The 25,363-nt window shown below is 47.6% G+C and overlaps 3 protein-coding genes across 4 annotated transcripts in view; 2 read left to right on the top strand and 1 right to left on the bottom strand.

Moving 5' to 3' along the window:
• Positions 1–925: 925 nt before the first annotated feature.
• Positions 926–6,613, bottom strand: arf2a (ARF GTPase 2a). Of its 2 annotated transcripts, none has more exons than XM_028986329.1 (5): positions 6,542–6,613; positions 3,590–3,747; positions 3,395–3,505; positions 2,345–2,469; positions 926–2,260 (listed from the first exon to the last, which is right to left on the bottom strand). In XM_028986329.1, the coding sequence occupies exons 2-5, from the start codon at positions 3,735–3,737 to the stop codon at positions 2,099–2,101; spliced, it is 546 nt and encodes a 181-aa protein (XP_028842162.1). In that variant the 5' UTR covers positions 3,738–3,747; positions 6,542–6,613; the 3' UTR covers positions 926–2,098. The 2 variants fall into 2 exon arrangements, with proteins under 2 accessions (XP_028842162.1, XP_028842163.1); XM_028986330.1 differs by having other exon boundaries at positions 6,530–6,610.
• A 3,261-nt stretch (positions 6,614–9,874) lies between these two features.
• wnt9b (wingless-type MMTV integration site family, member 9B) lies at positions 9,875–16,839 on the top strand. The gene is made up of 4 exons (XM_028986306.1): positions 9,875–10,003; positions 10,447–10,700; positions 12,289–12,554; positions 14,976–16,839. Exons 1-4 carry the CDS (start codon positions 9,912–9,914, stop codon positions 15,447–15,449), a joined length of 1,086 nt encoding a protein of 361 aa, XP_028842139.1. The 5' UTR covers positions 9,875–9,911; the 3' UTR covers positions 15,450–16,839.
• A 6,210-nt stretch (positions 16,840–23,049) lies between these two features.
• The window catches only part of gosr2 (golgi SNAP receptor complex member 2), a 6,110-nt gene continuing 3,796 nt past the window's right edge, over positions 23,050–25,363 (top strand). The window contains exons 1-3 of the mRNA XM_028986323.1: positions 23,050–23,271; positions 23,520–23,584; positions 24,982–25,090. Coding sequence (XP_028842156.1) covers positions 23,243–23,271; positions 23,520–23,584; positions 24,982–25,090 — 203 coding nt within the window. The 5' untranslated portion in view covers positions 23,050–23,242. The remainder of the gene's footprint in view (positions 23,272–23,519; positions 23,585–24,981; positions 25,091–25,363) is intronic.

The raw sequence follows: 25,363 nt of genomic DNA, 5'->3' as shown, positions 1-25,363 counted from the left end.
GTCTGGGGGGGGGCTTCATTTCCTCCCAACGCAGCTGGACCGCAGACAGGCAGCAGGGGGTCAAATCCTGTTCATTCCAGCCCTGTCCTGTCCCCAAGGGGGACCCCCAGATTTTCATTTCCCTTGCCATCCAGTTATCGTCACCTGCGTGACGTGGGCTGCCTGGGTTCCATTCATATTCAGATTTATCAATCGAAAGAAACGTGACCACGTAGCAGCTTCATAATATTTTTATTGTTTTTTTTTTTTTATTACTTTTGTGAGTATTTGAGTCCTGCTTAAAATACCTTGTTCGATACAATTATCTCATAGTTTTTTCTATTTTGGCAATTTGTTTTGCACATGAAGGTAACTGTATGAAAATTGCTTTTCACATGAACATTATCATGTGTAGATTTGGGTAAAAACCTCAAATGAACAGGAAAGCCCAGAGCAACGTCGATAATAGAGATCTCTTTATTATAGTGCATTTCTTAGATGTTACAAGATGGGTTATAAAAGCTAAAAATAAAACCTTAAGAAGGAAAGAGAAGAAAAAAAAAAAAAAAAAAAAAAAAAAAAAAAAAAAAAAAAAAAAACGCAGACACACACCTTGTGTCATTTCATAACAGAAACTTAGAAAATTAAAGCTTCACATCTGAACGAGGGCAGCTAATAGAGAGAAAATAAATCGGCTAAAATACGTTGTTATACTCCGGTTCCTGTGTGTGTGTGAATTGGGTAACGGCTGTTGCCGCGTACACCGTCGCTGGATTCCTCCGTTTACTACAGTAGATATATGATCAGAATAAAAGGCCCAAAAAAAAAAAAAAAAACTGACATTTGGTGATTTATGCAAATGAAAAAGTCACAAACAAAATGAACCCTAAAAAAAAAAAAAAAAAAAAAAGGAAAGAGGGAAAGAAAAAAAAAAAAAAAAAAAAAAAAAAACTCTTGCAATCCAGTTGCACAGAAAAGGTGAGGGGTCACCTTTTCCCTTGCATGAGGTCAGTATCAGGTCAGTAAAACATGGGGGGTGGGGGCATGGTCCAACCCACATGTGCGCCGCAGCCGGAACCAGCGGACCAATGACACGGAGACGTGTCCGGTGGGCGGGGTGCGAGCAGACGGGTGTGCAGTGCATGATGGGAGCTCGCCGCATTCACGCAAAGCCACGCCTCTGAAGGTTCAGAATCAGGAGGCGCGCTGGAGGCTCCGTCTGAAGGAATGAATCTGCAAGGCGCCGAATCTGATCCGGACGTTGCGATGACACAGGAGGCGTGTCCAAAACATCCAGCAGAAGACACAGATGAAAAATAATAATAAAAATAAAATAAAAAATAAAAAAAGGTTTCAGGGGAAGAAATGACACAAAGGTAAAGAACTCAGGTGGGAAGAGCTCTTGAAAGGCTTCTACTGTCCACCTCAGCCCAACTTCCACTCCATGCCCCTCCCTCAGACCCACCGGGACTCCGCCCATTCATTTAACACCAGGGAACAGGTGGCTGACTGGGAGAAGAGCCTCTCTGAAGTAACAGTATTAAAGAACAAAAGACAAAGGATCTCCATGGCGAGGTGGAGATGGAGGGCGGAGGTGAGGAAGACCGCAGGGTGGGACGGGCGCAGATCAGTCCACAGACAAGAGTAGAAGCGGATCGGTTGAAACAGAAGGATGGGAAAGTGTTAGTCCCCCCCCAACCTGATACAGGTTACAGTGAACGCTGGTGGATGGGGGGGGCGGAGCCTCTGTCCGCTGATGGTTTTAGGGACGCAGATTAAATAAAATCTTTCCTTTTGAGGACCAGAGTCATTCCTTGGTCATTCTTTTCTTCAGAGAGAGGAAGGAGGGGAGCAGGGCTGGAGGGGTACAGCAGGACTGATCCCACTCATAGCTCAGTGACACACATACACATGCGCTCGCACACACTCATTCACTCAGAGTTGCCAGCATCTGTCTCTGACGTAAGAAAAACTTTCCAGGGATGAAGGGAACAATGCTGATGATCGACCAGAGACAAGATGAAACTGCTGCTGCTGACACACACACACACACACACACACACACACACACACACACACACACAGAGAGCATGAACAGGACAGGGCATGAGTGGAATGATCATTTAGCGTTCTTCAGCTGGTTGGAGAGCCAGTCCAGGCCCTCGTACAGGCCGTCCCCGCTGGTGGCACAGGTGGCCTGGATGTACCAGTTTCGGTGGCGCAGGGAGTGCAGGCCCAGCTTGTCTGTGATCTCGGCAGCATTCATCGCATTGGGCAGATCCTGCACAGGGGCAACATCAGGGTTAAAGGTCACTATAAAGACAGGATCGTGAGCTGTGGAAAAAAAAAATATTTTATAGTGTACCTGTTTGTTCGCAAACACCAACAGCACGGCGTCCCTCAGCTCATCCTCAGCCAGCATTCGCGTCAGCTCCTCCCTCGCCTCGTTCACGCGCTCCCTGTCGTTACTGTCCACCACAAAGATCAGGCCTGCAGGGTGAACAGGAGTGTGAAAAGGGTGGAAAAAAAAAAAAAAAATTCCAAAAGGAGAGGAATGTGCAGGTTTTAGAAGACGTTGAAAGAAAATGTGATTTGTTTTATCTTCCAAAGTCTGTTTTGATCCCTCATTTCAAACCTATTCCATACCACGTGCTTTATCCCATTCCTGTTTCAGACCGTCCTAAAAACTGCAATACAAATGCTCAGCTGCTCAGATCTCCGCCAAGGTCACATTCACAAAAAGAAGGGAAAAGGGGACACGTTCACGCACGGCCACCGCAGGGGGGCGGAGTTACAGTCTTGAGAGGTGGTTTATTTTTGGCCTGGAAGTCTTCCTTTAACTAGGGCGGTAGAAAAACATAGGAATTTATACCAACATTTCGGGTTGTGCGGTAAATGATCAGTTTCGAGTACCTGTCCTTTCCCTTTGATTCGCTGATTGTTTTGCGTGCTGTAAATGTATTTAATGCTAATGTTTTTAAATAAAAATGATCACTGATTCGTTTTAACAAGATCCTTTATAAGCTGATCCTTTGTTAATCGCGAGATTAATATTAGTTGGACGCTGAAGAGGTGAAACGGGAGTCTAGCGCTCCTAGCGTGCAACAAAATAGTCTGCCTTTTAAAAACCATGTCGGGTCGAGCCGGACTTTTCAGGCCTGATTATTGCTCAACGCACATATATCTTTTGGCAAAAACACTAAAATACTTTATTTATTTGTGTGTTTATTTATTGGTTATCTAATTTATTTATGTGTGTAGTGTGTTGTATATATATATATGCCGTTCTGACAAATATTCTTTATTTATTTTTATGCTCAATTATTTTAAAAGTGCCCGTGTTTTGCTTTTCCTCCCCCCGTAGTTTGAAATTTCAGTGTCATGACCAGCCTTCCCCCAGCACGGCCTGACTGACCTTGTGTGTTCTGGAAGTAGTGTCTCCACAGGGGCCGGATCTTGTCCTGGCCGCCGACGTCCCACACCGTGAAGCTGATGTTCTTGTACTCGACTGTCTCTACATTAAAACCTGCAGGAAGGAGAGACGTTCAGGCTCCATCTCTCACACACACACACACACACAGCAAAAGATCAGTAACACACACAACATTACCGATAGTGGGGATGGTCGTCACTATCTCGCCCAGTTTGAGTTTGTACAGAATTGTGGTTTTCCCAGCAGCATCCAGTCCAACCATCAGGATCCTCATCTCCTTCTTCCCAAAGAGGTTCTTAAACAGGCCTGCGAACATGTTCCCCATGGTGACGGATCTGTGACAAGAGAGGGACACGTGAAATCAGCCCTGTTCCATGACATCTCAGTATCATTTTACCACAGTAAAAACTTAACCCAACAACATTTATTTCACACACACACACACACACACACACACACACACACACACAGAGTGCTGGTCAGGGTCCAATGGGTCCCTTCAGACAGAGCAGCACAAAAGGCTCAGTGGTGCAAGAGACGACTGCGAACGCTGCGACCAACCAATCCACCTGTAACCCGAAGCAGCCAGCCTCATATTCATTATTCATTTTATTGAGACGCGCTGCCAAAACACCACGGTGAAGAACCTGAGACCACTCTGGCTCTTCCACTCAGCAGATTTCTCATCAACATATATAAAAGTGAAAAGAATTAACATTATTTATTTCGTTTTATTTCAAGCCACAGATACCTGGACGTTCCGCAGGACGGACACTCGGATTAAAAATGAAGCCGCGGCATCTTCAGGTCTCTGTGGTCACGTGTGGATTTATTAAAAAAAAAAAAAAAAAAGTTGCACGAGGAAGTTCTCACACACACAGAGAGCTGATGAACCGGTCACACGGCAGGACAGAACGATGACGTACAGAACATGGCCAGGTAGGGGCGTGGGTGTGTGTGTTCAGAGAAGGAAAGAGTCCCCAGGTGCGCTTTGCTGTGGTGTGTGTGGGCGTGGCGGGCTGAACTCTAGCAACATGTGGAACAGAGAATCTCGTTTCGTAAATGCCGGGACAGAAGTAGAATCAAATCCAGACGACAGTAACTCAGAGCGTCCAACGCCCGACCGACACTAAGCTGAGCTCCCTGAATTATTCAGCACCGGAGCAGATGAATTATTGACAGGCCAGGGGACAGGAGCGGCCGTCTTCTGACCGCGCGTCCCCGTTCATCCAGGACCCGCGCGCTTCCGTCCCAGACCCCTTAAACTGACCTCCGCAGCAGAACAAGGAAGTGCGGCTTTAGGTCTGACTGCCAAATCTCTCTCGATGGCGGGAAACGTTGTCCCTGTGCTTCCCTTTGACTCCCCACACAGGCAACGGCAACACATTTACAGCATTTACCAGACGCCCTTATCCAGAGCGACTTACAATCAGTAGTTACAGGGACAGTCCCCCCCCTGGAGACACTCAGGGTTAAGTGTCCTGCTCAGGGACACGATGGTAGTAAGTGGGATTAGAACCTGGGTCTTCTGGTTCACAGGCGAGTGTGTTACCGCTAGGCTACTACCACCCCCTAACACAGAGTTAAACATTCCCTCTCCGCCCTGCACAGTATTTACAGTGAGGGTGTAAATGATTAGGTTGGCCGTCCACTTCCATACGCACGTCCCTGTTAGGGAGCCACAGAGCAAAGTAGTGCATAATCGGTTACTGTCCAAAATCACAACATAAAAATACAGTATGGGGGGGGAGAAGGGCAATCGTTTATACCTCACTTCCCCATTTAACATGCAATCCAAGAAACCCTAACACATAAATCACCTATTATCTACAGGTTGCAAAATTAACCCAAAAACATTAGCTTACAGACTAAACAGAATGGTGCAGTGTGGGTAACGGCCAGGTCTAGTACTGTGCAAAAGTACGAACCAACGAAAGCGGTTCACCGCCGTTTATCCAAGCTGTAGGCAATTTAGTTGACTCGTGTGTCAAACACTGACCAAATACTGGGTTACTGTAGAATTGCTTTTCATAAAAAGGCGCCGGTCGTTCCTCCGTCGTTCACTTCTGGCTCACCTTCACACACCGACGTTATTCCCACGTTCACCTTTTTATATGTGTGTCGTCCCTTCCTGAACTAAATCAAAAGTTCTAACTGCAGAAAGTCAGTTTTCTGACCAGGAGACACGAACCATGATCCCGGCCCAGGTTCACGTGCCTAATAAAGACGTGATGACATGCGTTTTTTTTTTTTTTTGTTTCCGGAAGCGGTAATATGACTGTCCGCCTTATTTGGTCATCGAAAAAAAAATGTCTCTTGGTCGATTATGTACAATAAGCAGCAGGAGCACGGGGCCAGCACCGACGCACAAGGGTAGTATGGACCGTTACCGACTGGTCGACCTGAACCCGGGCAGCTCCCATGCGAACCAGGAAAGTGAGTGACGGTTACCGGGGAAACGAGCTTGGGAGGTCGTGTTACGTCGGTGTGGCTGTAATCGTGGTCAGACTGTCGCACACGTCCGGGTTTTATTGTCTTTTAGAACCGTTTCACGTCGTTACTTGTAACGAGTTCGTCAATTTTACACTCTGGTTAAGATTATTTGTCTGTTAATGACCGAAAGTAATAAAATAAATAAGCGTGAAACATAAGTCAGGCTTTTCGAGCGTTAAAATATAAATATATACATATATACACACACACACACACACACACAGAAGTAAAATATATGGAGGTAAGCAGACTTTCCAGACCACGCAGACCGTCAGGAACGGACTCGGTTAACACCCGGACCCGACTGGGCGTCCACTTTTACCCCGGACTCGGGTGCAATGCTACCAAAAGCACGAGTCCATAACGGCAGAGCCAAACAAAACTCGGCTTACTTCCGTGCCGCACAGCTGGTCAACTTAACCAGGTCAAGTTGCTACTCACTAGTCTCGTTACACAGCCTACGCTAGCCATGTAGCCTGCGCTACTAGCCATGCTACGGCACCTAGCTTTAGCCGTATCCTGTTTAAATATTCGCAAACGAATAACTTTACGAGTTTGTCGAAACCAACTAAACGAAGGTATTAGTAAACGCCACACAACCAGGTAAGCCGAAGAGAAACGCACCTGCAATTTTACCTTTTATTCTATTCGCGGCTTACGGGTGACAATCTTGCGCTCCTCTTCTACGCTAACGACAAAATGGCGACTCCCAGAAGTGTAAAGACAGCCGCGTCATGGGCGTCAATCGTCAGTTAGGCCTCGACCAATCGCTTTGCTCCTAGTGGAAAGTACGTCCCGCCTCTCTCAAGCTCCGTCCAATCACAACACACCCAGGGTTTTCCTCGGGCATGACGCGATGTTAAAAGGCTCGTTGGGATTCTGTGGCCAATAGGAGGCTAGCAAATTTACCGGGCGGGTCGGCGCGTCCACGCCCCGTAATGAGAAGGTGCCAACAAGTCATCAGGACTCGATGGGCGATCCGACCCGACCCGACCCAAGCCCTGCTCCTACATCATTCCACCTCCCATCATCCCACCTGGTAGAGACTAGTTACTGACTGATTTTGAGCCGTGTACGTGTTACAGGGACCCATCTATATTTGAACTAATTAAAACCGAGTGATTGTGTATGTTTAGTAAACTAGTTAAGAGAGTGGAGTGTGTTTCAGAGTGGACTACATGATAAAGAGAGCGATTGATACAATTATCTGTAGCCAGAATAACGAAGACAAGCAGGGGCTCCACACTTTTCCGGGATGTGCACATTGCGTCACTGCCCATCTCCTCCAGTCGCCACTAGAGGGCGCTCTAGCCAAGTGTCTTCAATTGAACGGATCCCAGCGACTAATTTCTGCTGCATTTCTGAGTTGTACTGAGTTGTATATATGATTGAATTATTCGTTATTTAATAATGAATGATTATTACATATTCTTACTCCAGAAGTTAGATGTTCAGTCTGGTCAAGGACTCTTCTCAAGGCAGGGTTTTGAACCTGGGACTGTATTGTCTTCTGGTTCATATGCCACGCTAATATATACAAGATAATATTAACATTACTTCACCTGAAAGAGTGATTCTCAAGAAACGCACATGGATGAATGAATAATATTTAACTGATATGAGGTTATCTGTGGAGTTCAGAGCATCTGTCCTGAGATGCCACACCTTGTTTCCACTGACGTGGTGGTGACAGCATCAGAGGCCATGACCTCATTCTGCACCTCTGATTGGTGGCTGCGACTGTCCCCGACGGGAGACAAAGAGCAGTCATAGGAGCAGATTTCAGCTGTGATTAGATGGCCAATCACAAATGTGGTGACAGGAGGAAAGCAAAAGACGCCATTAACACTGGACAGGAAATGACATCGGAGCCAGGCCTTACAAACACCATGGCAAAAATAAGCAGGTCTCGCCTCATCCAGCAATGATATCTTTTTGGGAATTACAAGTTCAAGAATCGGTTGGAGTCAAAAGGTAAAAAAAAATTTGGAAAGTTCCATGATTGGTTGGAGGTTCAGATTTTAGGACCAATGAAATGGCCAGAACCTATTCCAAAAAAATCAGTTATTAAGGCTAAACATGGAAAAGGAGCTTGGTTGAATCTTCTGTCCCTACATATTCCCTTCATTTTGCTCATTATAAGTATTTCCTCCATTCCATTCCCTTCATTTTTACAACTTTACAGCCCTAATGATTATTCAGTGCAATGGATATTAATGAGACCATAAATACAGTCCATCCAAGACCTAATAATAAAAACAGTGAGGTTGCTTTTATATAATTCAGTTCATTTTAAACCTGCCGCCTTCTCGAACTCAAACTCAAGCACTTCTGTATTTTCCTCTTGTAGCACTTTTCCTAATATAATAATGTATGGGCTCAGATGTGGAAAGATGGGAAATTCCCAACCATATAAGGCTTGTACCTGCCTGCTACCCATTACCCTCTTACGAAGCTTCTAACCTCATAATGAGTTCATTTGAAACAACACTTTATTAAACATCACTTAAAATGACAGGTCCTCTTGAATCCTGCTAAATAGAAATTTTTCCCCCTCTCAGAAATACTGTCGAAAGAAACCACACAGCCATGAAATCAACTTAATGCTGCTGTCACCAATGTTCTAAATAACGCCCCATCACTTCTTCCAGTGACTCACCTACCTAAATAATCAGCTGCGTTATCATCTTATTTATAGTCATTCACCTGACTTATTTCTTTCTCTTGACTTGTTTTATGTGTAGGTGCTTCTGTCATGAATTCAAAATTAGGCGAATTAATGAGGTTAACTCTTTAACCGCGGTCCATTTGTGCCCAGGGAGGGGCCACAGTAAACAGGAATAAGCGGTTAAAGTTAGTTAATGGGTTAGTAGTATAGGTGTTAGTACCTGAGTTGGTAACACACTCGGCTATAAACCAGAAGTCCCAGAACACTGTGGTGGCCTAGCTGGTAAGGAAGTGGACCCGTAATCGGTTGCCAGTTCGAATCCCCGATCCGCCAAGGTGCCACTGTGGTCCCCTTAATCAAAGCACCAGACCCTGTCATGGCTGCCTACTGCTCACCAAGGGTGATGGTTAAAAGCAGAGGACACATGTCACTGTGTCACCGTGTGCTCTGCTGCAGTGTTTCACAATCACTACACTTTCACTTTCAAAAACCCCACCAAAAAAATCCCAAAAGTTGTGGATAAATGTTGTGATGTGTACATAAATCATGCATAAAATATATATAACCTTTTTATTTAATATATAAAATATTAATTAAAGAAATATATATACTTTTTTTATATTTTTATAAATACCTCCTTGTTTTTTAAATAAAACGTTTGTTTTCGTTTTATTACATCCAGGGACAAAAAAAAAACACCATGTTTGACGAGTCATTTAGGATCCTAACCAGTGGACATATTGCACATAAACTCTAAACTCCTTGCATAGTGGAACAGGGGGAGGAAGGGACCTGGGTGGCCGCTGGAACACGACATTTACATTTACATTTACAGCATTTACCAGACTCCCTTATCCAGAGCGACTTACAATCAGTAGTTACAGGGACAGCCCCCCCCTGGAGACACTCAGGGTTAAATGTCTTGCTCAGGGACACGATGGTAGTAAGTGGGGTTTGAACCTGGGTCTTCTGGTACAGAGGCGAGTGTGTTACCCGCTGGGCTACTACCACCCTCACCTACTGTAATGAAATATCTCGAAATCGGTGCCTAGTTCGCTCATGTCCATCACTCGTGACTTCTTGCGCGCAATATTGTAGCCAAATGAGCTTCCGCCCAGACAGTCTACAGGCAGGCAAAAAAGTAGGCAAAACCGCGTCCAGCAGGTGGTCTTCCTACCCAAAGCAGGACACCGGGCCGTCCAATCCCGGCGCGGCACCGTCCCCAGAGGCGACGCCCCCTCGGGACCGGTGCCCCTTTAAGAGGCTGCGCGCTGCCGCGGGTCCGACACTTTCTCCAAGGCCAGGCAGCGCGATGAAGAGCCCCGCCGCCGCGTCACCATGTGCACCGGGCTCCCGAGGACGAGGACTGCGCGCCTGCTGCGACTGGTGTCCCTCTGCGCGCTGCTGTCCCACACGGCCGCCTACTTCGGGTCAGTCTCGTCACCCGAGCCGAGCCGAGCCCTCGTGGCGTGACAGGAGCGACGAGATTCTTTTCGCGGTGTCAGTACATGGCACGGTGCGGTGCCGCGGTTACGCGCGTTTCGTGCGCAATTACGCACGCGTGTGCCGGGTCGTTCTCGCGCTCAGAAATCGGCATTTCGTGAATTAATCTCGTAAAATGTCGTTCAGATTACTGTTCGGTGGCCGTAGACGCGATTCACAGATGTCCACAGATGCGGTTAATGGTTCCAACGCTCTACGCGCCCTGTTTACGAGGCTGCAGGACTTTTCCAGACCGAATTTTCAACCGTAACCGCTCATTAGGATTTTAAAAAAAGTTGGGATGACTGTCACGTGTTAGAGTTCTGCCAATCGTCCAGCTGCGGATATGTCACCAAAACGTTTGAACGTTACCCGATGTTCCTTTTTCCAGATTAACGGGCCGGGAGCCTCTGGTCTTTCTGCCCGGTCCCTTCACCCACGAGCCCCCGACGGGCAGGGCGCACCTGAAGCAATGCGAGCAGATGAGCCTGACGCGCCGCCAGAAGCGCCTGTGTCGCCGGGAGCCGGGCCTGGCCGAGACCCTGCGGGAGTCGGTGCGCCTCAGCCTGGTGGAATGCCGCTACCAGTTCCGCAACGAGCGCTGGAACTGCAGCCTGGACGGCCGGGGGAGTCTGTTAAAGCGAGGTACAAAACCCACATCATCACAATCCACACGTGTGCTTTAGTCAGTGTAATCAGGAGGTTGCCACTGAGGTGCCACCGAGCAAAAGCGCTGTCCCCACAAGCTGCTCCCCACTGCTCACCAAGGGTGATGGTTAAATGCAGAGGACACGTTTTATGTGTCACTGTGTGCTGCAGTGACTTCACTTTCACTTTTTAAACCAGTTCACTCTTATTGTATGAAAATAGTCAAATGGAGCATTTGGCCACCCAATTAGGACCAATTAGATTGCCACACCCCCGTTTTTTAGGAGTTTTCTTTTACAGAAAAATATATTTTTTATTTTTACAGCATTTACCAGACACCCTTATCCAGAGCGACATACTATCAGTAGTTACAGGGACATTCCCCTCCGGAGCTGGGTCTTATTTAAAGAAATTAACTGGTAACCAATCATTTAAGTTAGATAGAATGTACTTTTCACTTACACAAAAACTATAGTTGAAAAAAGTGAAAATAAAACTGTGTTATTTCTACCAATATATCAACTCTGGTGTTTTTTTTGTTTTTTTTATCAAATATCCTATTTGGCTGCAGCTGGCAGTATTCTAGACCTCAGATATTTTGAGGAAAAGACAAAATTGTCTTCTACTTGGGTCAATATGGTCATTTTACTACTATGCAGATGAACCAGCTTGATTGGACAGCTCTGACCATCACACTCCCTCTGAGGCCAGTGCGCAAAAGCCATTTAAAAGACGGGACATTTCCCGGCATTAAAAGCGTAGCTCCGTGCGCCACGAATCTGGTGAACATCATGCGGGCACGCAGCAGGTCAGCCCGCGGGTAATTAGGGACTTGGGCACTCCGGAATCCCTGCGTGGCGGGGCCCCGCGGGGCCGCGCGGGATATTTTTATCTGGAGGAAGAGCAGCCCGGCTCCCCGGAGGAAAAGGGCGGCCCGATCGCCGGCTTTCATCTGAGGGAAAGAGCCGCTCCTAGTCAAAATAGTCATTAATTGGGTGAAAATACGCCCACAGCCGCGGCTCCGGGGGCCGAGGGGACGGCGGTGCCCGGCCAGGCCGGCCTGAGATTACAGTTAGAGAGGGACAACAGAACTCAGCACTTAGCATTTAATTGGAAAAGTAGCATTACACGCTCTGAAAAGAGGAAATAATTGCGGGTCTGCAGCCGGAGGAAACCACTGGCAGTGACCGTGTGTGTGTTTGGCAGAATGCAGCTGTGCTTCAGTGGCTTGTACAGTTACATTTGAGTTTTTTAATGCTGTTAAAACACATATTTGTTTAGAAGTTTCTGAAATGTCATGTGCATGGACGTAACATACAAACTGACCAAAGAGAGCGAAGCACAGTAGCAATTATGTTTTTTATATTTATATAATTTATATACTTTGTATGTGATGTGTGATGCATACTTCATCTTTATGTAACCATACAGCCATTAAGCCATGTATGCATATATCTTATATAAATCTTATATTGTGATACATATTACCACCTGCACCTAATTCTTTGCACTTCTGGTAAGAGGCTATATGCAGTGATGACATATGATGTGATTGGAATCATTTTGAACTTGCTGTGATCTGCAGGTTTTAAGGAGACGGCATTTCTGCTGGCGGTGTCGTCGGCGGCACTGTCACACACCCTGGCCAAGGCGTGCAGCTCGGGCCGGATGGAGCGCTGCACCTGCGACGACTCGCCCGGCCTGCAGCACCGCGAGGCCTGGCAGTGGGGGCTGTGTGGCGACAACCTCAAGTACAGCGTCCGCTTCCTGAAGAAGTTCCTGGGCCAGAAGCGGGCCAGCAAGGACCTGCGCGCTCACATCGACTCGCACAACGTCAACGTGGGGATACGGGTGAGTATCTCTCTCACACACACACACACACACACACACACAGTTCAGAGGATGGTGGCCTAAAATATTGAAGTAATTAGGCAACTTACAGTTTTGGTTCAACCAATCAGAATTTACTCCTTTTAAAAAAGTCAAACATTTAAACATAGAATAATTATTTACTATATCACCGTTGTGTGTTTTCAATATATTTAACAAAAGTTTTTTTTTATTGGTCCATTTCCACATTAAACTATAGTTTGAGAAAAAAAAAAAAAAACAGTATAATTAATGTGATGTCCAGGACATGTGGTCCAGACTGTAGCCCAGAGGAGAAGGTGCTGGCACGGTGAGGAAGATCTCTGGAGCCAGGTGTTCCTCTCAGCTCAGGCATGACGGCGCTTGCTGTGGGGGCCCGTGGAAAATTAGAGGTCTCCCGTTGGAGCAATTATAAGATGAGGTCTCTGTAATATACGAGCATTTTTGCCCCCGTACTGTATGCCACTCTGACGCCTCCCAACTGGAACCTCAATAAATCCTAGAACATCTCCTCATAACAGAGCCTGGTAACCAGGAGACGTCCCGCCCCGGGCGGTCCTCCCTCCGAGACGCAGGGAGCCAGAGCTCCTTATCTCCGCGTTCCTCAGAGTAGCACCTCGGGCCAGGAGCTGCAAGAAAAACAAACCGCGCTGAAGGGACGTCCTTCCCGCTAAACCCCCGTCACCATTCCTGTCCAGCAGCACCCGGGGGGCTCATACCTGCGCAGGGCCTTAACCAAGCACACGATCTTTACCATTACATCTCGGGGCCACGCCCACTGCCAACACCAACATGCAGATCGTCAGTGCTTTAATTCAAGCGTTCTGATTGGTCAGTTCATTAATTATTGAACTTGCGTTTGGAAAATACGACACTGACCATCACATTTAGCTGAGGCTGAGCTTCCGCTACCCCGATGAGAGGGACGTGTTTACCCCAGTTTCCCATGGCGAGAGACAGAGAGAGAGAGAGGAACAGCGCGCCTTGCATACAGTAGAGACAGAAGTCCAGTCTGAACAGATATCTGCAGCCGAACCTCAGGCGATGTAGTCGGGTCAGAGGTGTGTGAAATTCCTGTCTCGCCATCCATCCATCAATCTGGCAACGTGCTCAGGGCTCCCCGAACCCCCCCCCAGTCAGGCCAGATCGGCACCGAAACTAACCTGATGGGCTCCTGAGATAAGGGCTGAGTTCATGAATCGGGCTGACAGACCTGACATCTGCCTCCTGCCTCCACCTACATCAGTCCTGCCATTCATGTATAAAATCAGCCTCCACTCTCAGGTCTCACTTCAGTTCTGTTGGTCAATCCATTATCAGAATTAGAATATATATGTTTATTATATTAGTTTTTGTTACATTAAACCCTTTCCATGTACATCTCTTCCATGGAGTCCTACAGTCGTGCCTTCGTATTTTAGAAGGAAGTCAGTTGGTTTGCTACCTTTCTGCCGATTGCTACACACCACACCTTTACTGAACAAACTGGGAAAATAGATAGTAGTTTTTCATTTCCATCAATCGGTTTACACAGCGCTTCCTTACAATGTGCCAATTGGCACAATAAAGGCCAAAGAGGGAAATCTGTGGTCAGCAATGCCACGTCATCACTCTTGAAGAGATGGGAGTGGACGGAGAGGGATGAAGGAAAGAGAAGGCTGTGTTAGTATTAAGTTGAAGTGAACTAATTGTCACATGTGATACACAGCAGCACAGCACACGGTGCACACAGTGAAATTTGTCCTCTGCATTTAACCCATCACCCTGAGTGAGCAGTGGGCGGCCATGACAGGCGCCCGGGGAGCAGTGTGTGGGGACGGTGCTTTGCTCAGTGGCACCTCAGTGGCACCTTGGCGGATCGGGATTCGAACCGGCAACCTTCTGATTACGGGGCCGCTTCCTTAACCGCTAGGCCACCACTAAGTTAACTGACCGTAGGTGAGGAATAAACATTACTCATGACGATGGGAGTGTTGGTAAAAGCTGGCGAGCTAGCGGGTTAGTATAAGTAGGTTTTAACCCTTTATTTTGTCACAAGGGGCTTAAATTTTTTTCTGGAAAACGTAAACACGACTTCCTGTCTGCGCCAGACATTGTGGTTGGTGAACGGTGTCGATGACGTCATGCCCCCTCAACTTTATTGGCCTCCTCATTAGCATTTAAAGCTACAGACGGTGAAACGGCGCGTCCTGGGAAATCTCGTTGTGGGACTGGATCAAAGTGGCCGTAATTCTGAACCAAGAGACTTCAGATACAGTATTAGGTGACCAACTAAGACCGATATGAAAGCAAATAAAAATGATGTCAGGGGACCTTTAACCCTGAGTGTCTCCAGGGAGACTGTCCCTGTAAATATTGAAATTCTGTCTGATTTACTTTGTGCTTTTTGTCCCTGGTCTCCAGGCTGTGAAGAGCGGCCTGAAGACCACCTGTAAGTGTCACGGCGTTTCGGGGTCCTGCGCCGTGCGGACCTGCTGGAAGCAGCTCTCCCCGTTCGACGACACGGGCCGCCTGCTGAAGTACCGCTACGACACGGCGGGGCGCGTGCTCAGCGTCACCAACGCCGCCACCGGAGAGGCCGAGCTGGCCGGCGGGGCCCGGCGCCATGCCGGCGGCGCCCAGCGGCCCCGCCCCACCGAGCTGGTCTTCCTGGAGGAGTCGCCCAGCTTCTGCCGGCCCTCGCGCTACTCGCCGGGCACCGGCGGCCGGCCGTGCTCCAAAGACACCAGCTGCAGCAGCCTGTGCTGCGGCCGCGGCTACAACACGGCGCTGCGCCTCACCACCCTGTCCTGCAACTGCCAGGTGCACTGGTGCTGCCGCGTGGAGTGCCAGACGTGCCTGACGGAGGAGGAGGTGTACACCTGCAAGAAGCACTGAGGGCCGCGGCCCCGTCCCGTCCCTCGCCGCCGCCCGGGGACCGAGACTCTGTTTTCACTGGAACCAAAACTGGCCGTGGTGGCAAAGGGACGGGCTGGAATGGGGTCCTGTGGCTGAACCATTTCAGTGGTGTGTGTGTGTGTGTCCCAGTAAAGGGCCAGTCTTTCTACTTCCAAAGTATGAAGCACTTAACACACGCCACGATGTATTTGCCAAAGTTCTGTGTGGGACGTAGCACATGGGTCATGTTCACTAATGTCACAGTCACTACTTCCCCCATCAGAACTCGGTATTAAAGGTGCCTGATGACCTGCATGTGGGTGCTGGTAGTGGGCGTGGTCATGAGATCTGTCCATCATGATGACAGGCCCCTCCCCCTTTAAAGTAATCTTCCTAAATAAATAATCACACACCAACAAAAAGGCCTGGGCAGGTATCCAGAAGGCAACAATGCCATGACATTAGTGAACATGACCCATGGTGAACATGTCGCCCCTCCATGTCTTCCTCAGCACGGGGAGATGTATGTAAATCTGGATGTCTGGCTGGCACGTGGATCCCCATATGGGATGGGCAGGGCTTATAGCTCTTATAAAAAATGCTTTAAAAAGTGTATTATGAGCATAGTTTTTGAGACCAACAACACACATGACTGACAATCACCAGCCAAAACAACGGAACGACATCAAGAAAAGCCGTCTTTTTCTCCACAGCTGCTGTAAGTTCCCTTTCAAGTGCAGCCTGTCCCCCAGCATGCACTTCGGACGTCGTTTCAAGTCGGCATTTTCCCCCTCATTAACAATCAGCACTCGCTGACCCCAGCTCGCCATGGACACGGGGTCAAAGTTCACTGCTTGAACACCTGATCATCGCAGTTCCATAGCTGCCTTGTTTTTGTTCTTCTAAGTACCCGACTGAGGACCGTGCACTTTAGAGACTAAACTGGGCCTTTGATACAGTGTATGTGTGTGTGTGTGTGTGTGTGTGTGTGTTTGCACCAGGTCATCAGCAGTTAAATGGGCTGCATCAATCAAACTAGAGCACAAAATTGCAAGCACGCAGACAAAATCACAGATACACATGGAGAAAACATCAGCGTCGCCCGAAACAGGGCTATGCAAATCCTGCTCTGGAAAAACGAAGTATAACCACACCCTCCGTGTGTGTGTGTGTGTGTGTGTGTGTGTGTGTGAATACAGACTCCATGCCCAGTTTCCATGATCAGTCATTATCATTTAATTCTGTTTAGGCACTGGCTTCACGAGAGTCTGTTTTTCTACCTCAGCCTATAGGGAGTGTCCTTTCAGTAAAGCGACCAATCACGCGTCTTCCTGCCATAACCCACAGTGCCTCTACTGGTATCATATGTTATTTAAAAACTACTTGCTAACTGAATAAATTAATGTACTCGTTGGTAAAATGTGTCTTTGCCTTTTTAAAGTTTACTTCCTGTTGTGTTGTGAGTCATGTGATTTACTCTTAATTACTTTGTTCACACTTCCTGTTGCTGTTTGTTCCTTCACCGGCCCCCGTGTGTGTTATTCAGGACACACCTGCCTGGCCACTGTCTCTGCTTCCTGTCTGTCAGCGGGCGGAGTCTCCGTCCGAACCCTTATGAGACATGCATACATATTCACACGTCACGGTCACAGATGGAATGAGTCCGTGTCCATGAGGGAACATCTACAAGCGGGAGCACATCAGTTTTATGCAATCCACAGGTGGGCGTGGCTCTTCAGGTATGTACAGGGGCCTATGAGAAGGAAAAAGAAGATGAAGCGAAGAATGTGTATAAAGTCAGCTTTATTTCATTATGAATATGAATAAAGAGAAATCCTCCAGGGAACACCATGGCTACAGGTGAAGGGCGTGGTCCAAAGAAAGAAAAAAAAAACGCTTTCATCTGGTAATGGAAGATCTGCATTCTGTTGCCTCAGTTATGAATGAGATAGAGCTGGCGGGAGGTTTGGTTGTCATCCCATAAAATTAACACTCTATTAAATGTCATGCAGACATGAGAAAACCAAAGAGATTTTGCCAGGTGAGTTGCTTTAAATTAAGATGCAGTCACACACGCACGCACACACACACACACACACACACACACACAGGCTCATTGTGTGAGCGCTTATTCCTCTTTTGATGTGTGTGTCTATAATCAGTCTAATAGGACGCTGCTGCTCCCTGGTATGGGTTTAATGACTGTAATAATATTCTTATTGTGTAAAGCGCAGTGAAACTTAATGACACAGGGAGCAGGACTGGGTCGGCTAGTGTGGCAGGAACCTCATATGAATGTGAATTCCTCACACGCACACACCTCGGTATTCATATTACAAATGTTAAACTAACTAAAGGCAGCAAGATATTGCCAGTCCTAAAAACTTTGCCAATCCTAGTCTGAAGCCCCTAAACTTAACCTCTGACACCAAAGCAGATCAGGAGTCTTTTCTGTTTATTGCACCTTTATCTTATGAGAACTCTCTAAAACATGGAGGACATTTGACGGGGTGTGTGTGCGTGTGTGTGTGTGTGTGTATTTGCGTTTCCGCATTTGCATGTATGATTTATTGTGTAAATGACGCTGTGAGAATGTGACTGTGTATAATTGTGATTATGACGTGTATGCATGAGAGAGTGTGTGTGTGTTTGAGCTGGATTATGTATGTTATCATGATGCATCTATGTGTATGAAGGTGTGTGTGAATATGATCCTATGTTACGTTTTTAAATGTTAGTGTGTGTGTGTGTGTGTGTGTGTGTGTGTTCAGTGTTAACAGGTGAGGTGGAGACGCGTGTGACGGTGCAGGAGAGGAAAACGAGTGAAGCTGCAGGAGGTCAGAGCCTCCCGACGTGTTTTCATAAAGCGCCACAACCCCGCAGCCTAAAGCCTTCATTTCCCCACCGAACAGAGAGCAGCACACTTCTCACGCACTCTGGCCACAGACACACACACACACACACACTGAGGGAAACTGCCACTGCATGTATATGTGTGGTTTTATGAAAGAATTTGAATATTTAATGTGCAGTGTGACTTCAGAAGGTTGCCGGTTCGAATCCCGGTGCCACCGAGCAAAGCACCGTCCCCACACACTGCTCCCCGGGCGCCTGTCATGGCTGCCCACTGCTCACCAAGGGTGATTGGTTAAATACAGAGGACAAATTTCACTGTGTGCACTGGGTGCTGTGCTGTGTTGTGTTGCATGTGACAACTAATTACTTCCAGATGCTAGAAGGTTCATGTAGATGTGTGTGTGTGAGTCCTGAGTATTCTAAACTTCTCTTTACAACCAGTGAGATAGATGGCTGCTCCTCCACCTCCAACCTCCTGAAAGTCCGCCATGGATGCCCGGCTGATCCAGCGCAGCATGGGGGCTACGCCGCCAAGGTCAGATACCTGGAACGCCGAGATCAACCCACAACAGGCGCAGTGCGCCTCAATCCAACTTCCCATTGGTGTCCGACTGAGGGAAGGAGAAACGACGTCCTGTCGTGAGGAGACACAGGAAGAAATCTCCTCGGCTGTCCCTTGTCAGATAGCATGATGTTCATTCGCTTGCCTCGGATCAGGAAGTCTGAACTACGCTTAAGGAACACAAATAGCACAAGATTTATATTTGTTTCACTCACTTTTGTAACATAAAGTTTCTTTCCGGTGAATGAAGTAAATTGAAACTTTGAATAACTCGCTCCCTGTAAACGTAGACAAATAATATAGTAAAGATAACAGTTGCAGCAAATGAAAAGAAGTGCATCGGTACTTCAGGGCCAGATTCTTTACAACACAGGGATGCAAAACTGCCGTCGCATGCAAACGCACACACACACACACACACACACACACACACACAGAGAGACCTCTGCAGTATGCGTCTCCTCTCTGGCTGAGGGCTGGGAATATGATGTGGGAGGATTTCCCATCAGCCTCGACACAGACCTGACACGCACACACACACACACACACACATCACACGCCCAACACAGTCAATACAGGCCAGAGAAAAGCATCATGGGACGTAGAGACACAGTAAACACACGATTAGACGGATACGTAGGACGCGGCCGAGATCCAACCTCAGCTGCACAAACAGCCCGTTCCCAGACTCATCCCGAGATAAGAGCAGGTGGGGAGCAGCGCCGGGTTCCCAGCACACGGCTTCGGCCCGTCTGTCTGTCTGTCCCGTCTGTCCGTCTGTCTCACCGCAGCCCACAGCAGGCAGACCCTTTTTACAGGGACCTGGGCGAAAGGGACCTGCTATTCTTCTCAAAGACGATAACTGGAAGAGTACACGGTCCAGGAATCACGTGATAAGATGCTGACGCTTCTAGCAGTCCTCGCAGCCAATCAGAATGCTGCTCTTGGGCCACAAGCATCCTTCTCACAGCTTCTGCCTCCTGACCTGAATGTATTTTCACTGGGTGTTAGCAGTGGAGCTCTATTTCACCTTAAATTATGGGGTACAAGTTGATGTTTTCATTCTCAACCAAGCAGGTTTCAAGCAGGTAAATACACACACACACACACACACACACAAAGACACATAGTTGGGGGGCGGGGCTAGAGAGTGAAAGGGTGAGTGGCGTGTCAGAGGAGATGTGATCTTTCGGTGCTCTGGGGCGCAGATGTCACGTCTCAGAGGTGGTAACGCCAGAGGCTCTTTTCTTGTGTCGCGCCCTTACACACACACACACACACACACACACACACACAAACACAGGGTGTGTCATAAAGAATATCTTTTATTACCTATAGGAATAAAACATTCCATTCCAGCTTCAGTTCTCGTGGGTTTAGTAGGTTATTTAGGGACACGGTGGTTATTCTGTATGAATTCTCCGACCTTGCACCCCTAAAACCCAAAAACGTGACTGTTCCAGCAGAATGCCGGAAACATGAAAAATATTTTTCCCCAACAACTGTGGAGCTTTGTGGCTTTAAAAATCTGTGCTGGAGGTCTTCATTAGATGCCTACTTCCTATGGGGGAGACAAAGGCATCCAAACTCTGCTGACCGTCCCGCCGCCGCTCATACAACCTGGAACGCTCCCTGGCACACATGGCCCCGAGTGGGAGCGCTTTAATCACGGAGCATTTTCCTCCAGTACACAAAACAGTCGAGAACAGCGGAGAACTCGTTTCAGCCGGCTGTGCGGCGAGAGAGAGAGACAGAGATCCAACTTCATCATCTTCATTTACAGGAGATCTACTGGGTTCCCCTCAGGGGCATAAAGTTGGCAGCTGGGCGCCAAACCCCGGCCGGAGACCACACGCATACAAATGTCCACTCCAGTCATGTTCTACAGAGGACCTGGTGTTAGAAGTGTGGATGGTGGGAAGGGATACCGAATATCAGCAAATACTCGACCAGTTAAAGGTCCCCTGACATTATTTTGCTTTTATATCATTCTTGTTGGTCCCCTAATTCTGCATCTGGAGTCTCTTTCCGAAATTCAGCCGTGGTGCAGAATTATGGCCACTTTGGTCCAGTCCCACAATGATATTTCCCAGGACGCGCCGTCTCATCGTCTGTAGCTTTAAATGCTAATGAGGAGGAGTGAGGCGGGATGAGGGGGAGAGAGCGGCCAATAGAAGTTGAGGGGGCATTCGGGGAAATGACGTCACCGACACCGTTCACCAAACACAACGTTTGGCGCAGACAGGAAGTCATGGCGCCGTTTTTCCTGAAGGGGGGGAGAAAAAGCAGGAGAAACGGGAGGTAACTTTTCCCCTTATGACGACATAAGGGGACAAATTTGCAATCTGAATGGCGAAGCAGAATGGACAAAGCCAAAGCACACCTATCGCCATTTCTAGCCACTGCAGGACAGTCTAGGGGAACTTGTATTAATGTTATATAATCTCACAGTCCAATATTCATGACAGGGGACCTTTTAAAGTTCTGGCACCTACTCTGTGGGGGCAATGAAGAGCCAAACAATTTACTGCATAACTTCACGTCAGACCAATTTTACTGGAAGTGTAGACAGTGACGCTTTGATTGCTAATACATCATCAAACTTTGGTCTTAAGGCAAAAGAACAAGAAAGGGAGCATCTGAAGGCAATTCAGCAGATAGCAGTGTTCTTTGTAGATATGTGGAAAGTGGAGAACAGAAAAATACCCACACATTCTGTTACTGATACTGAATATATGTGTGTGTGTGTGCGCACGCCTTTTATAAAATGTGTCTTCTTCTCTTCTTCAGCCCTTTCTCAGCACTTCTTTCACCTCCTGTTATCTCTGTTCTTCCTTCAGACCCTTCACCTCCACCTGCCGCCCAGGGGGCTGTTATGACCCAGAAGTAGGGATGGATGGAATGAAGAAGGAAAGAAAGACAAAGCAAAGGATAGGATAGGACAAGAAATGTCCTCTTCTTGGAGACATTTCATCCTCTCACGCCAGTCAAATCAGCGAACTCCTGACAGCCCACCTAGAACCTGTGGCCAGGCACCAACAGCCTTCCCCACCAGCTTTTTTAAAACGTTATAAAGTCATCACCACGTCCTGACAAAATGTGGTATTCTTATAGGGACCTGTGGAAAGCAGCGCAATTAGAAGAAGCCACGGTGAGCGATGGGGCTGACACAACCTAGCCTGAAGATGTCTTCTCATTAAGAGCTTCCTGTCACAGATGCCTCTCCATCAAGTCTGAGGTTGACACACCGCACCTAAGGCCAAAAGCTGGTCTGGCGTTTGGGGAATGATGGAATTTGTTGTTTCGCTGTCTGCAGAGGACGGTGATTCAGCTCAAGGGCAGATGAGGCATCCACCTACTGTCAGATGAAAGCTCGAGTTTTGGGGGAATTCGAGAGCTGCGGAGGCATCAGATGCCAAAGCAAAGAGAAACATGCTCTGAAGGCATCAGACAGACAAATCACATTCACTTCCCACCATATCAAAACAGCACTTGGGGTTTTGAAAAAAAAGACCAGAAGATCCATCTGCATGTGTGGCTCAGGAATCGGTGATCTTAGCCACCGGGTGAAATTTCTTACCACCATTCTGCATAAAGAGAGTGATGGATTAGCAATTTGTTGATTTAATAGGTAGATTGGTCATTAACTGACTGCCTGCTCCTGAAAATCCTACACATGACAAATCAAGTCCCACTTACACAGAACATATTTTCCCAAAATCCAATTGGCCCTGTTCAAATATAATGATGCTTGGATTTCTTTTAAGATGTTAAACAGAAATACAAAAGAAAGTTACAGATGCTTAAATGGAAAGTGATATTTAACATCTCATCATTTGCATTAAGGACCAATTAATCATTTAAGATAAGCTACATTTAAAAAGATGAGATATGGTAAATTGCACATTTACGTTGTGTGTAGCATCACGACAAATATTTCAATCAGTTCAATGACAAAGCCAATTAATTTCATCACCACAGCCAACATCATGATGTGTTTCTATACAGAACATTCGTTTAAAATTCGCTTAGAGTTAAAAAAAAAAAAAAAAAAAAAACATTTCCTGGCGGTTCGCCCAACACAGTGCCGTGAAAAAAACGCATGTAACAAAGAAAAGTATTAAAATAACCCGTTGCGTGAACTGCATTGCTGACGGAAACGAGTTCGTCCGCGTTCCTTCCCGGTCGCCGCAGAGCAGTTTTATTTTCTATCCGCTCCGGGTCGAGCGTCAAATTGCGTTCAGGCACCCGGGAGAGCAGCTGGGCGCGGGGAGAGGGTCCTGCGCGCAATGCTGCGGCTTTAGATGATCCGCTCCACGTCAATATTCCCCTTTCTGTCTTCCTCCTGTCTGCGTTTTTTGGAGTAGAAGCAGAAATGGAGACGCTGTACCATCAGACGAACAAGTGGGTTTCTCCGGAACGTCGCGTCCTATTTATCCGTTTTCAGCGGATGTGTTTATTAGCCATGGCTAACTTGTTGGCTACGTGTCGCTTGTGATGTGTAACATTTTAAGAAGCGTCTGTTTTTCCGCTTTGGTTTAACACTTGTGGGCTTTGCTACTGGTTTGCTTGTGTAAACGCGTATTTTATGTCGGTGTGGGAGTGCCAGCTGTGCGGAATAACTCTTGGTTTCGTTTTCGTGTCGCGGCCAGGCAGATCCAGGAGGTGCAGTATCACATGGGACGTCTGGAGACCACAGACCGGCAGTCCGTGCACCGTAAGTCACACGGCTTCATGTTGTAAACAGCGGACCGGACGTCGGCCATAGGGACGTGATTACGTCATCGCGCTGCCAGGTTAAAGGGCGCCGAATAAGTGACACGCTGGCCAACACCGGGGCTCTGCACTACATTGATAAGGAAATGGGCGGTTGCTGATTTGATTGTAATGTCACCAGTGTGAAAGTGACGTGATTGTCATTGTGAAGCACAGCACACGGTGACAGCACGAACCGTGTCCTCTGTCCTTTAACCATCATGGGTGGTAGTAGCCTAGTGGGTAACACACTCGCCTATGAACCAGAAGACCCAGGTTCAAATCGCGCTTACTACCATTGTGTCCCTGAGCAAGACACTTAACCCTAAGTTGCTCCAGGGGGGACTGTCCCTGTAACTACTGATTGTAAGTCGCTCTGGATAAGGGCGTCTGATAAATGCTGTAAATGTAAATCACCTCTGGTGAGCAGTGGGCAGCCATGACAGGCACCCGGGGACCAGTGTGTGGGGACGGTTGGGGACTTCCTTACCCGCCAGGCCACATTCATGTATAGTTGATTGCTTTGAAGTAAGTATCTCTTTATGGTGACAGTGTATTGTCATGTGTGTCTGGTGACAGTAAACCAAAACAATTAAAGTCTCCTTTGTTTTCTGAGATGGGGTCTGTGGGATGAGGGTGGGGTCACTGCGTGTGCCAAGTTGCTGTCGTGACAGGAAGGTCAGGGAGGAGCAGGTGTGTGTGTGTGTCTGTGTGTGTGTGTGTCTGTGTGTGCGCTGATATCAGTATCAGACTGGTGGCTGGACGATGTTATTGTATGTCACAAATGGAAGGATGCGGGGTATGAGGACTGGGCCAAAGGGTGGAGGAGGCGTGGTGGGAAAATCAGGCTGGTGAGACAGATTTTCCCACAATCTTCACGACGCCACTCAGGAAGTGAAATCTTCGCAGGTCTAGTGCAGCTCCCCCTGTCGACTACTGATAATAATACTGTGGTTTCTGGTTTTAAGTCTTGAACGCCTCCATTAGCATAGTTTTAAATGAGAGAAGTTACCTTTTGGGTTCATTCTGATGCCCCACCACCTTTGGGGCACTGGTGTCCTAGTGGGTAAGGAAGCGGACCCATAATTGGAAGGTTGCCAGTGTGAACCATGAACTGCCAAGGTGCCACCGAGCACAGTCACTGCCCCCCGGGCGCCTGTCATGGCTGCCCACTGCTCACTATGGTTGACACATTTCACCATGTCACCATGTGCTGCTGTGTTTCACAATGACAATCACTTCATTTTCATCACTTCACGTTCCTAAGTAGTAACAACTGGTCAGATGGCATACCAGCGCAGCCAAATCACAGCTGCACCCTTTGTGTGACGCAGTGTCCGTGTGTGTGTTTTTCTGCAGTGTTGGAGAACGAAATCCAGGCCAGCATCGATCAGACCTTCGGCCATCTCGACCGCCTGGAGATTCTGACCAGCAAAGAGCCCCCAAGCCGACGCCAGAACGCCAAACTGTGAGTCGGGTCTCCGACCACGCACCGTGCACTGCTCCGTGTTTATTTGGGTGGTAGTAGCCTAGCGGGTAACACACTCGCCAATGAACCAGAAGACCCAGGTTCAAATCCCACTTACTACCATCGTGTCCCTGAGCAGGACACTTAACCCTAAGTTGCTCCAGGGAGACTGTCCCTCTAGCTACTGATTGTAAGTCGCTCTGGATAAGGGCGTCTGATAAATGCTGCAAATGTAAATGTATCTGATCTATGCTGACGACTTGCAACTCATCT

This window comes from Denticeps clupeoides, chromosome 7 (assembly GCF_900700375.1).
Source record: "Denticeps clupeoides chromosome 7, fDenClu1.1, whole genome shotgun sequence".
Taxonomy (NCBI): domain Eukaryota; kingdom Metazoa; phylum Chordata; class Actinopteri; order Clupeiformes; family Denticipitidae; genus Denticeps; species Denticeps clupeoides.
Note: the sequence above shows the minus strand (reverse complement) of the source record. Positions and strands in the feature narration are given on the sequence as shown.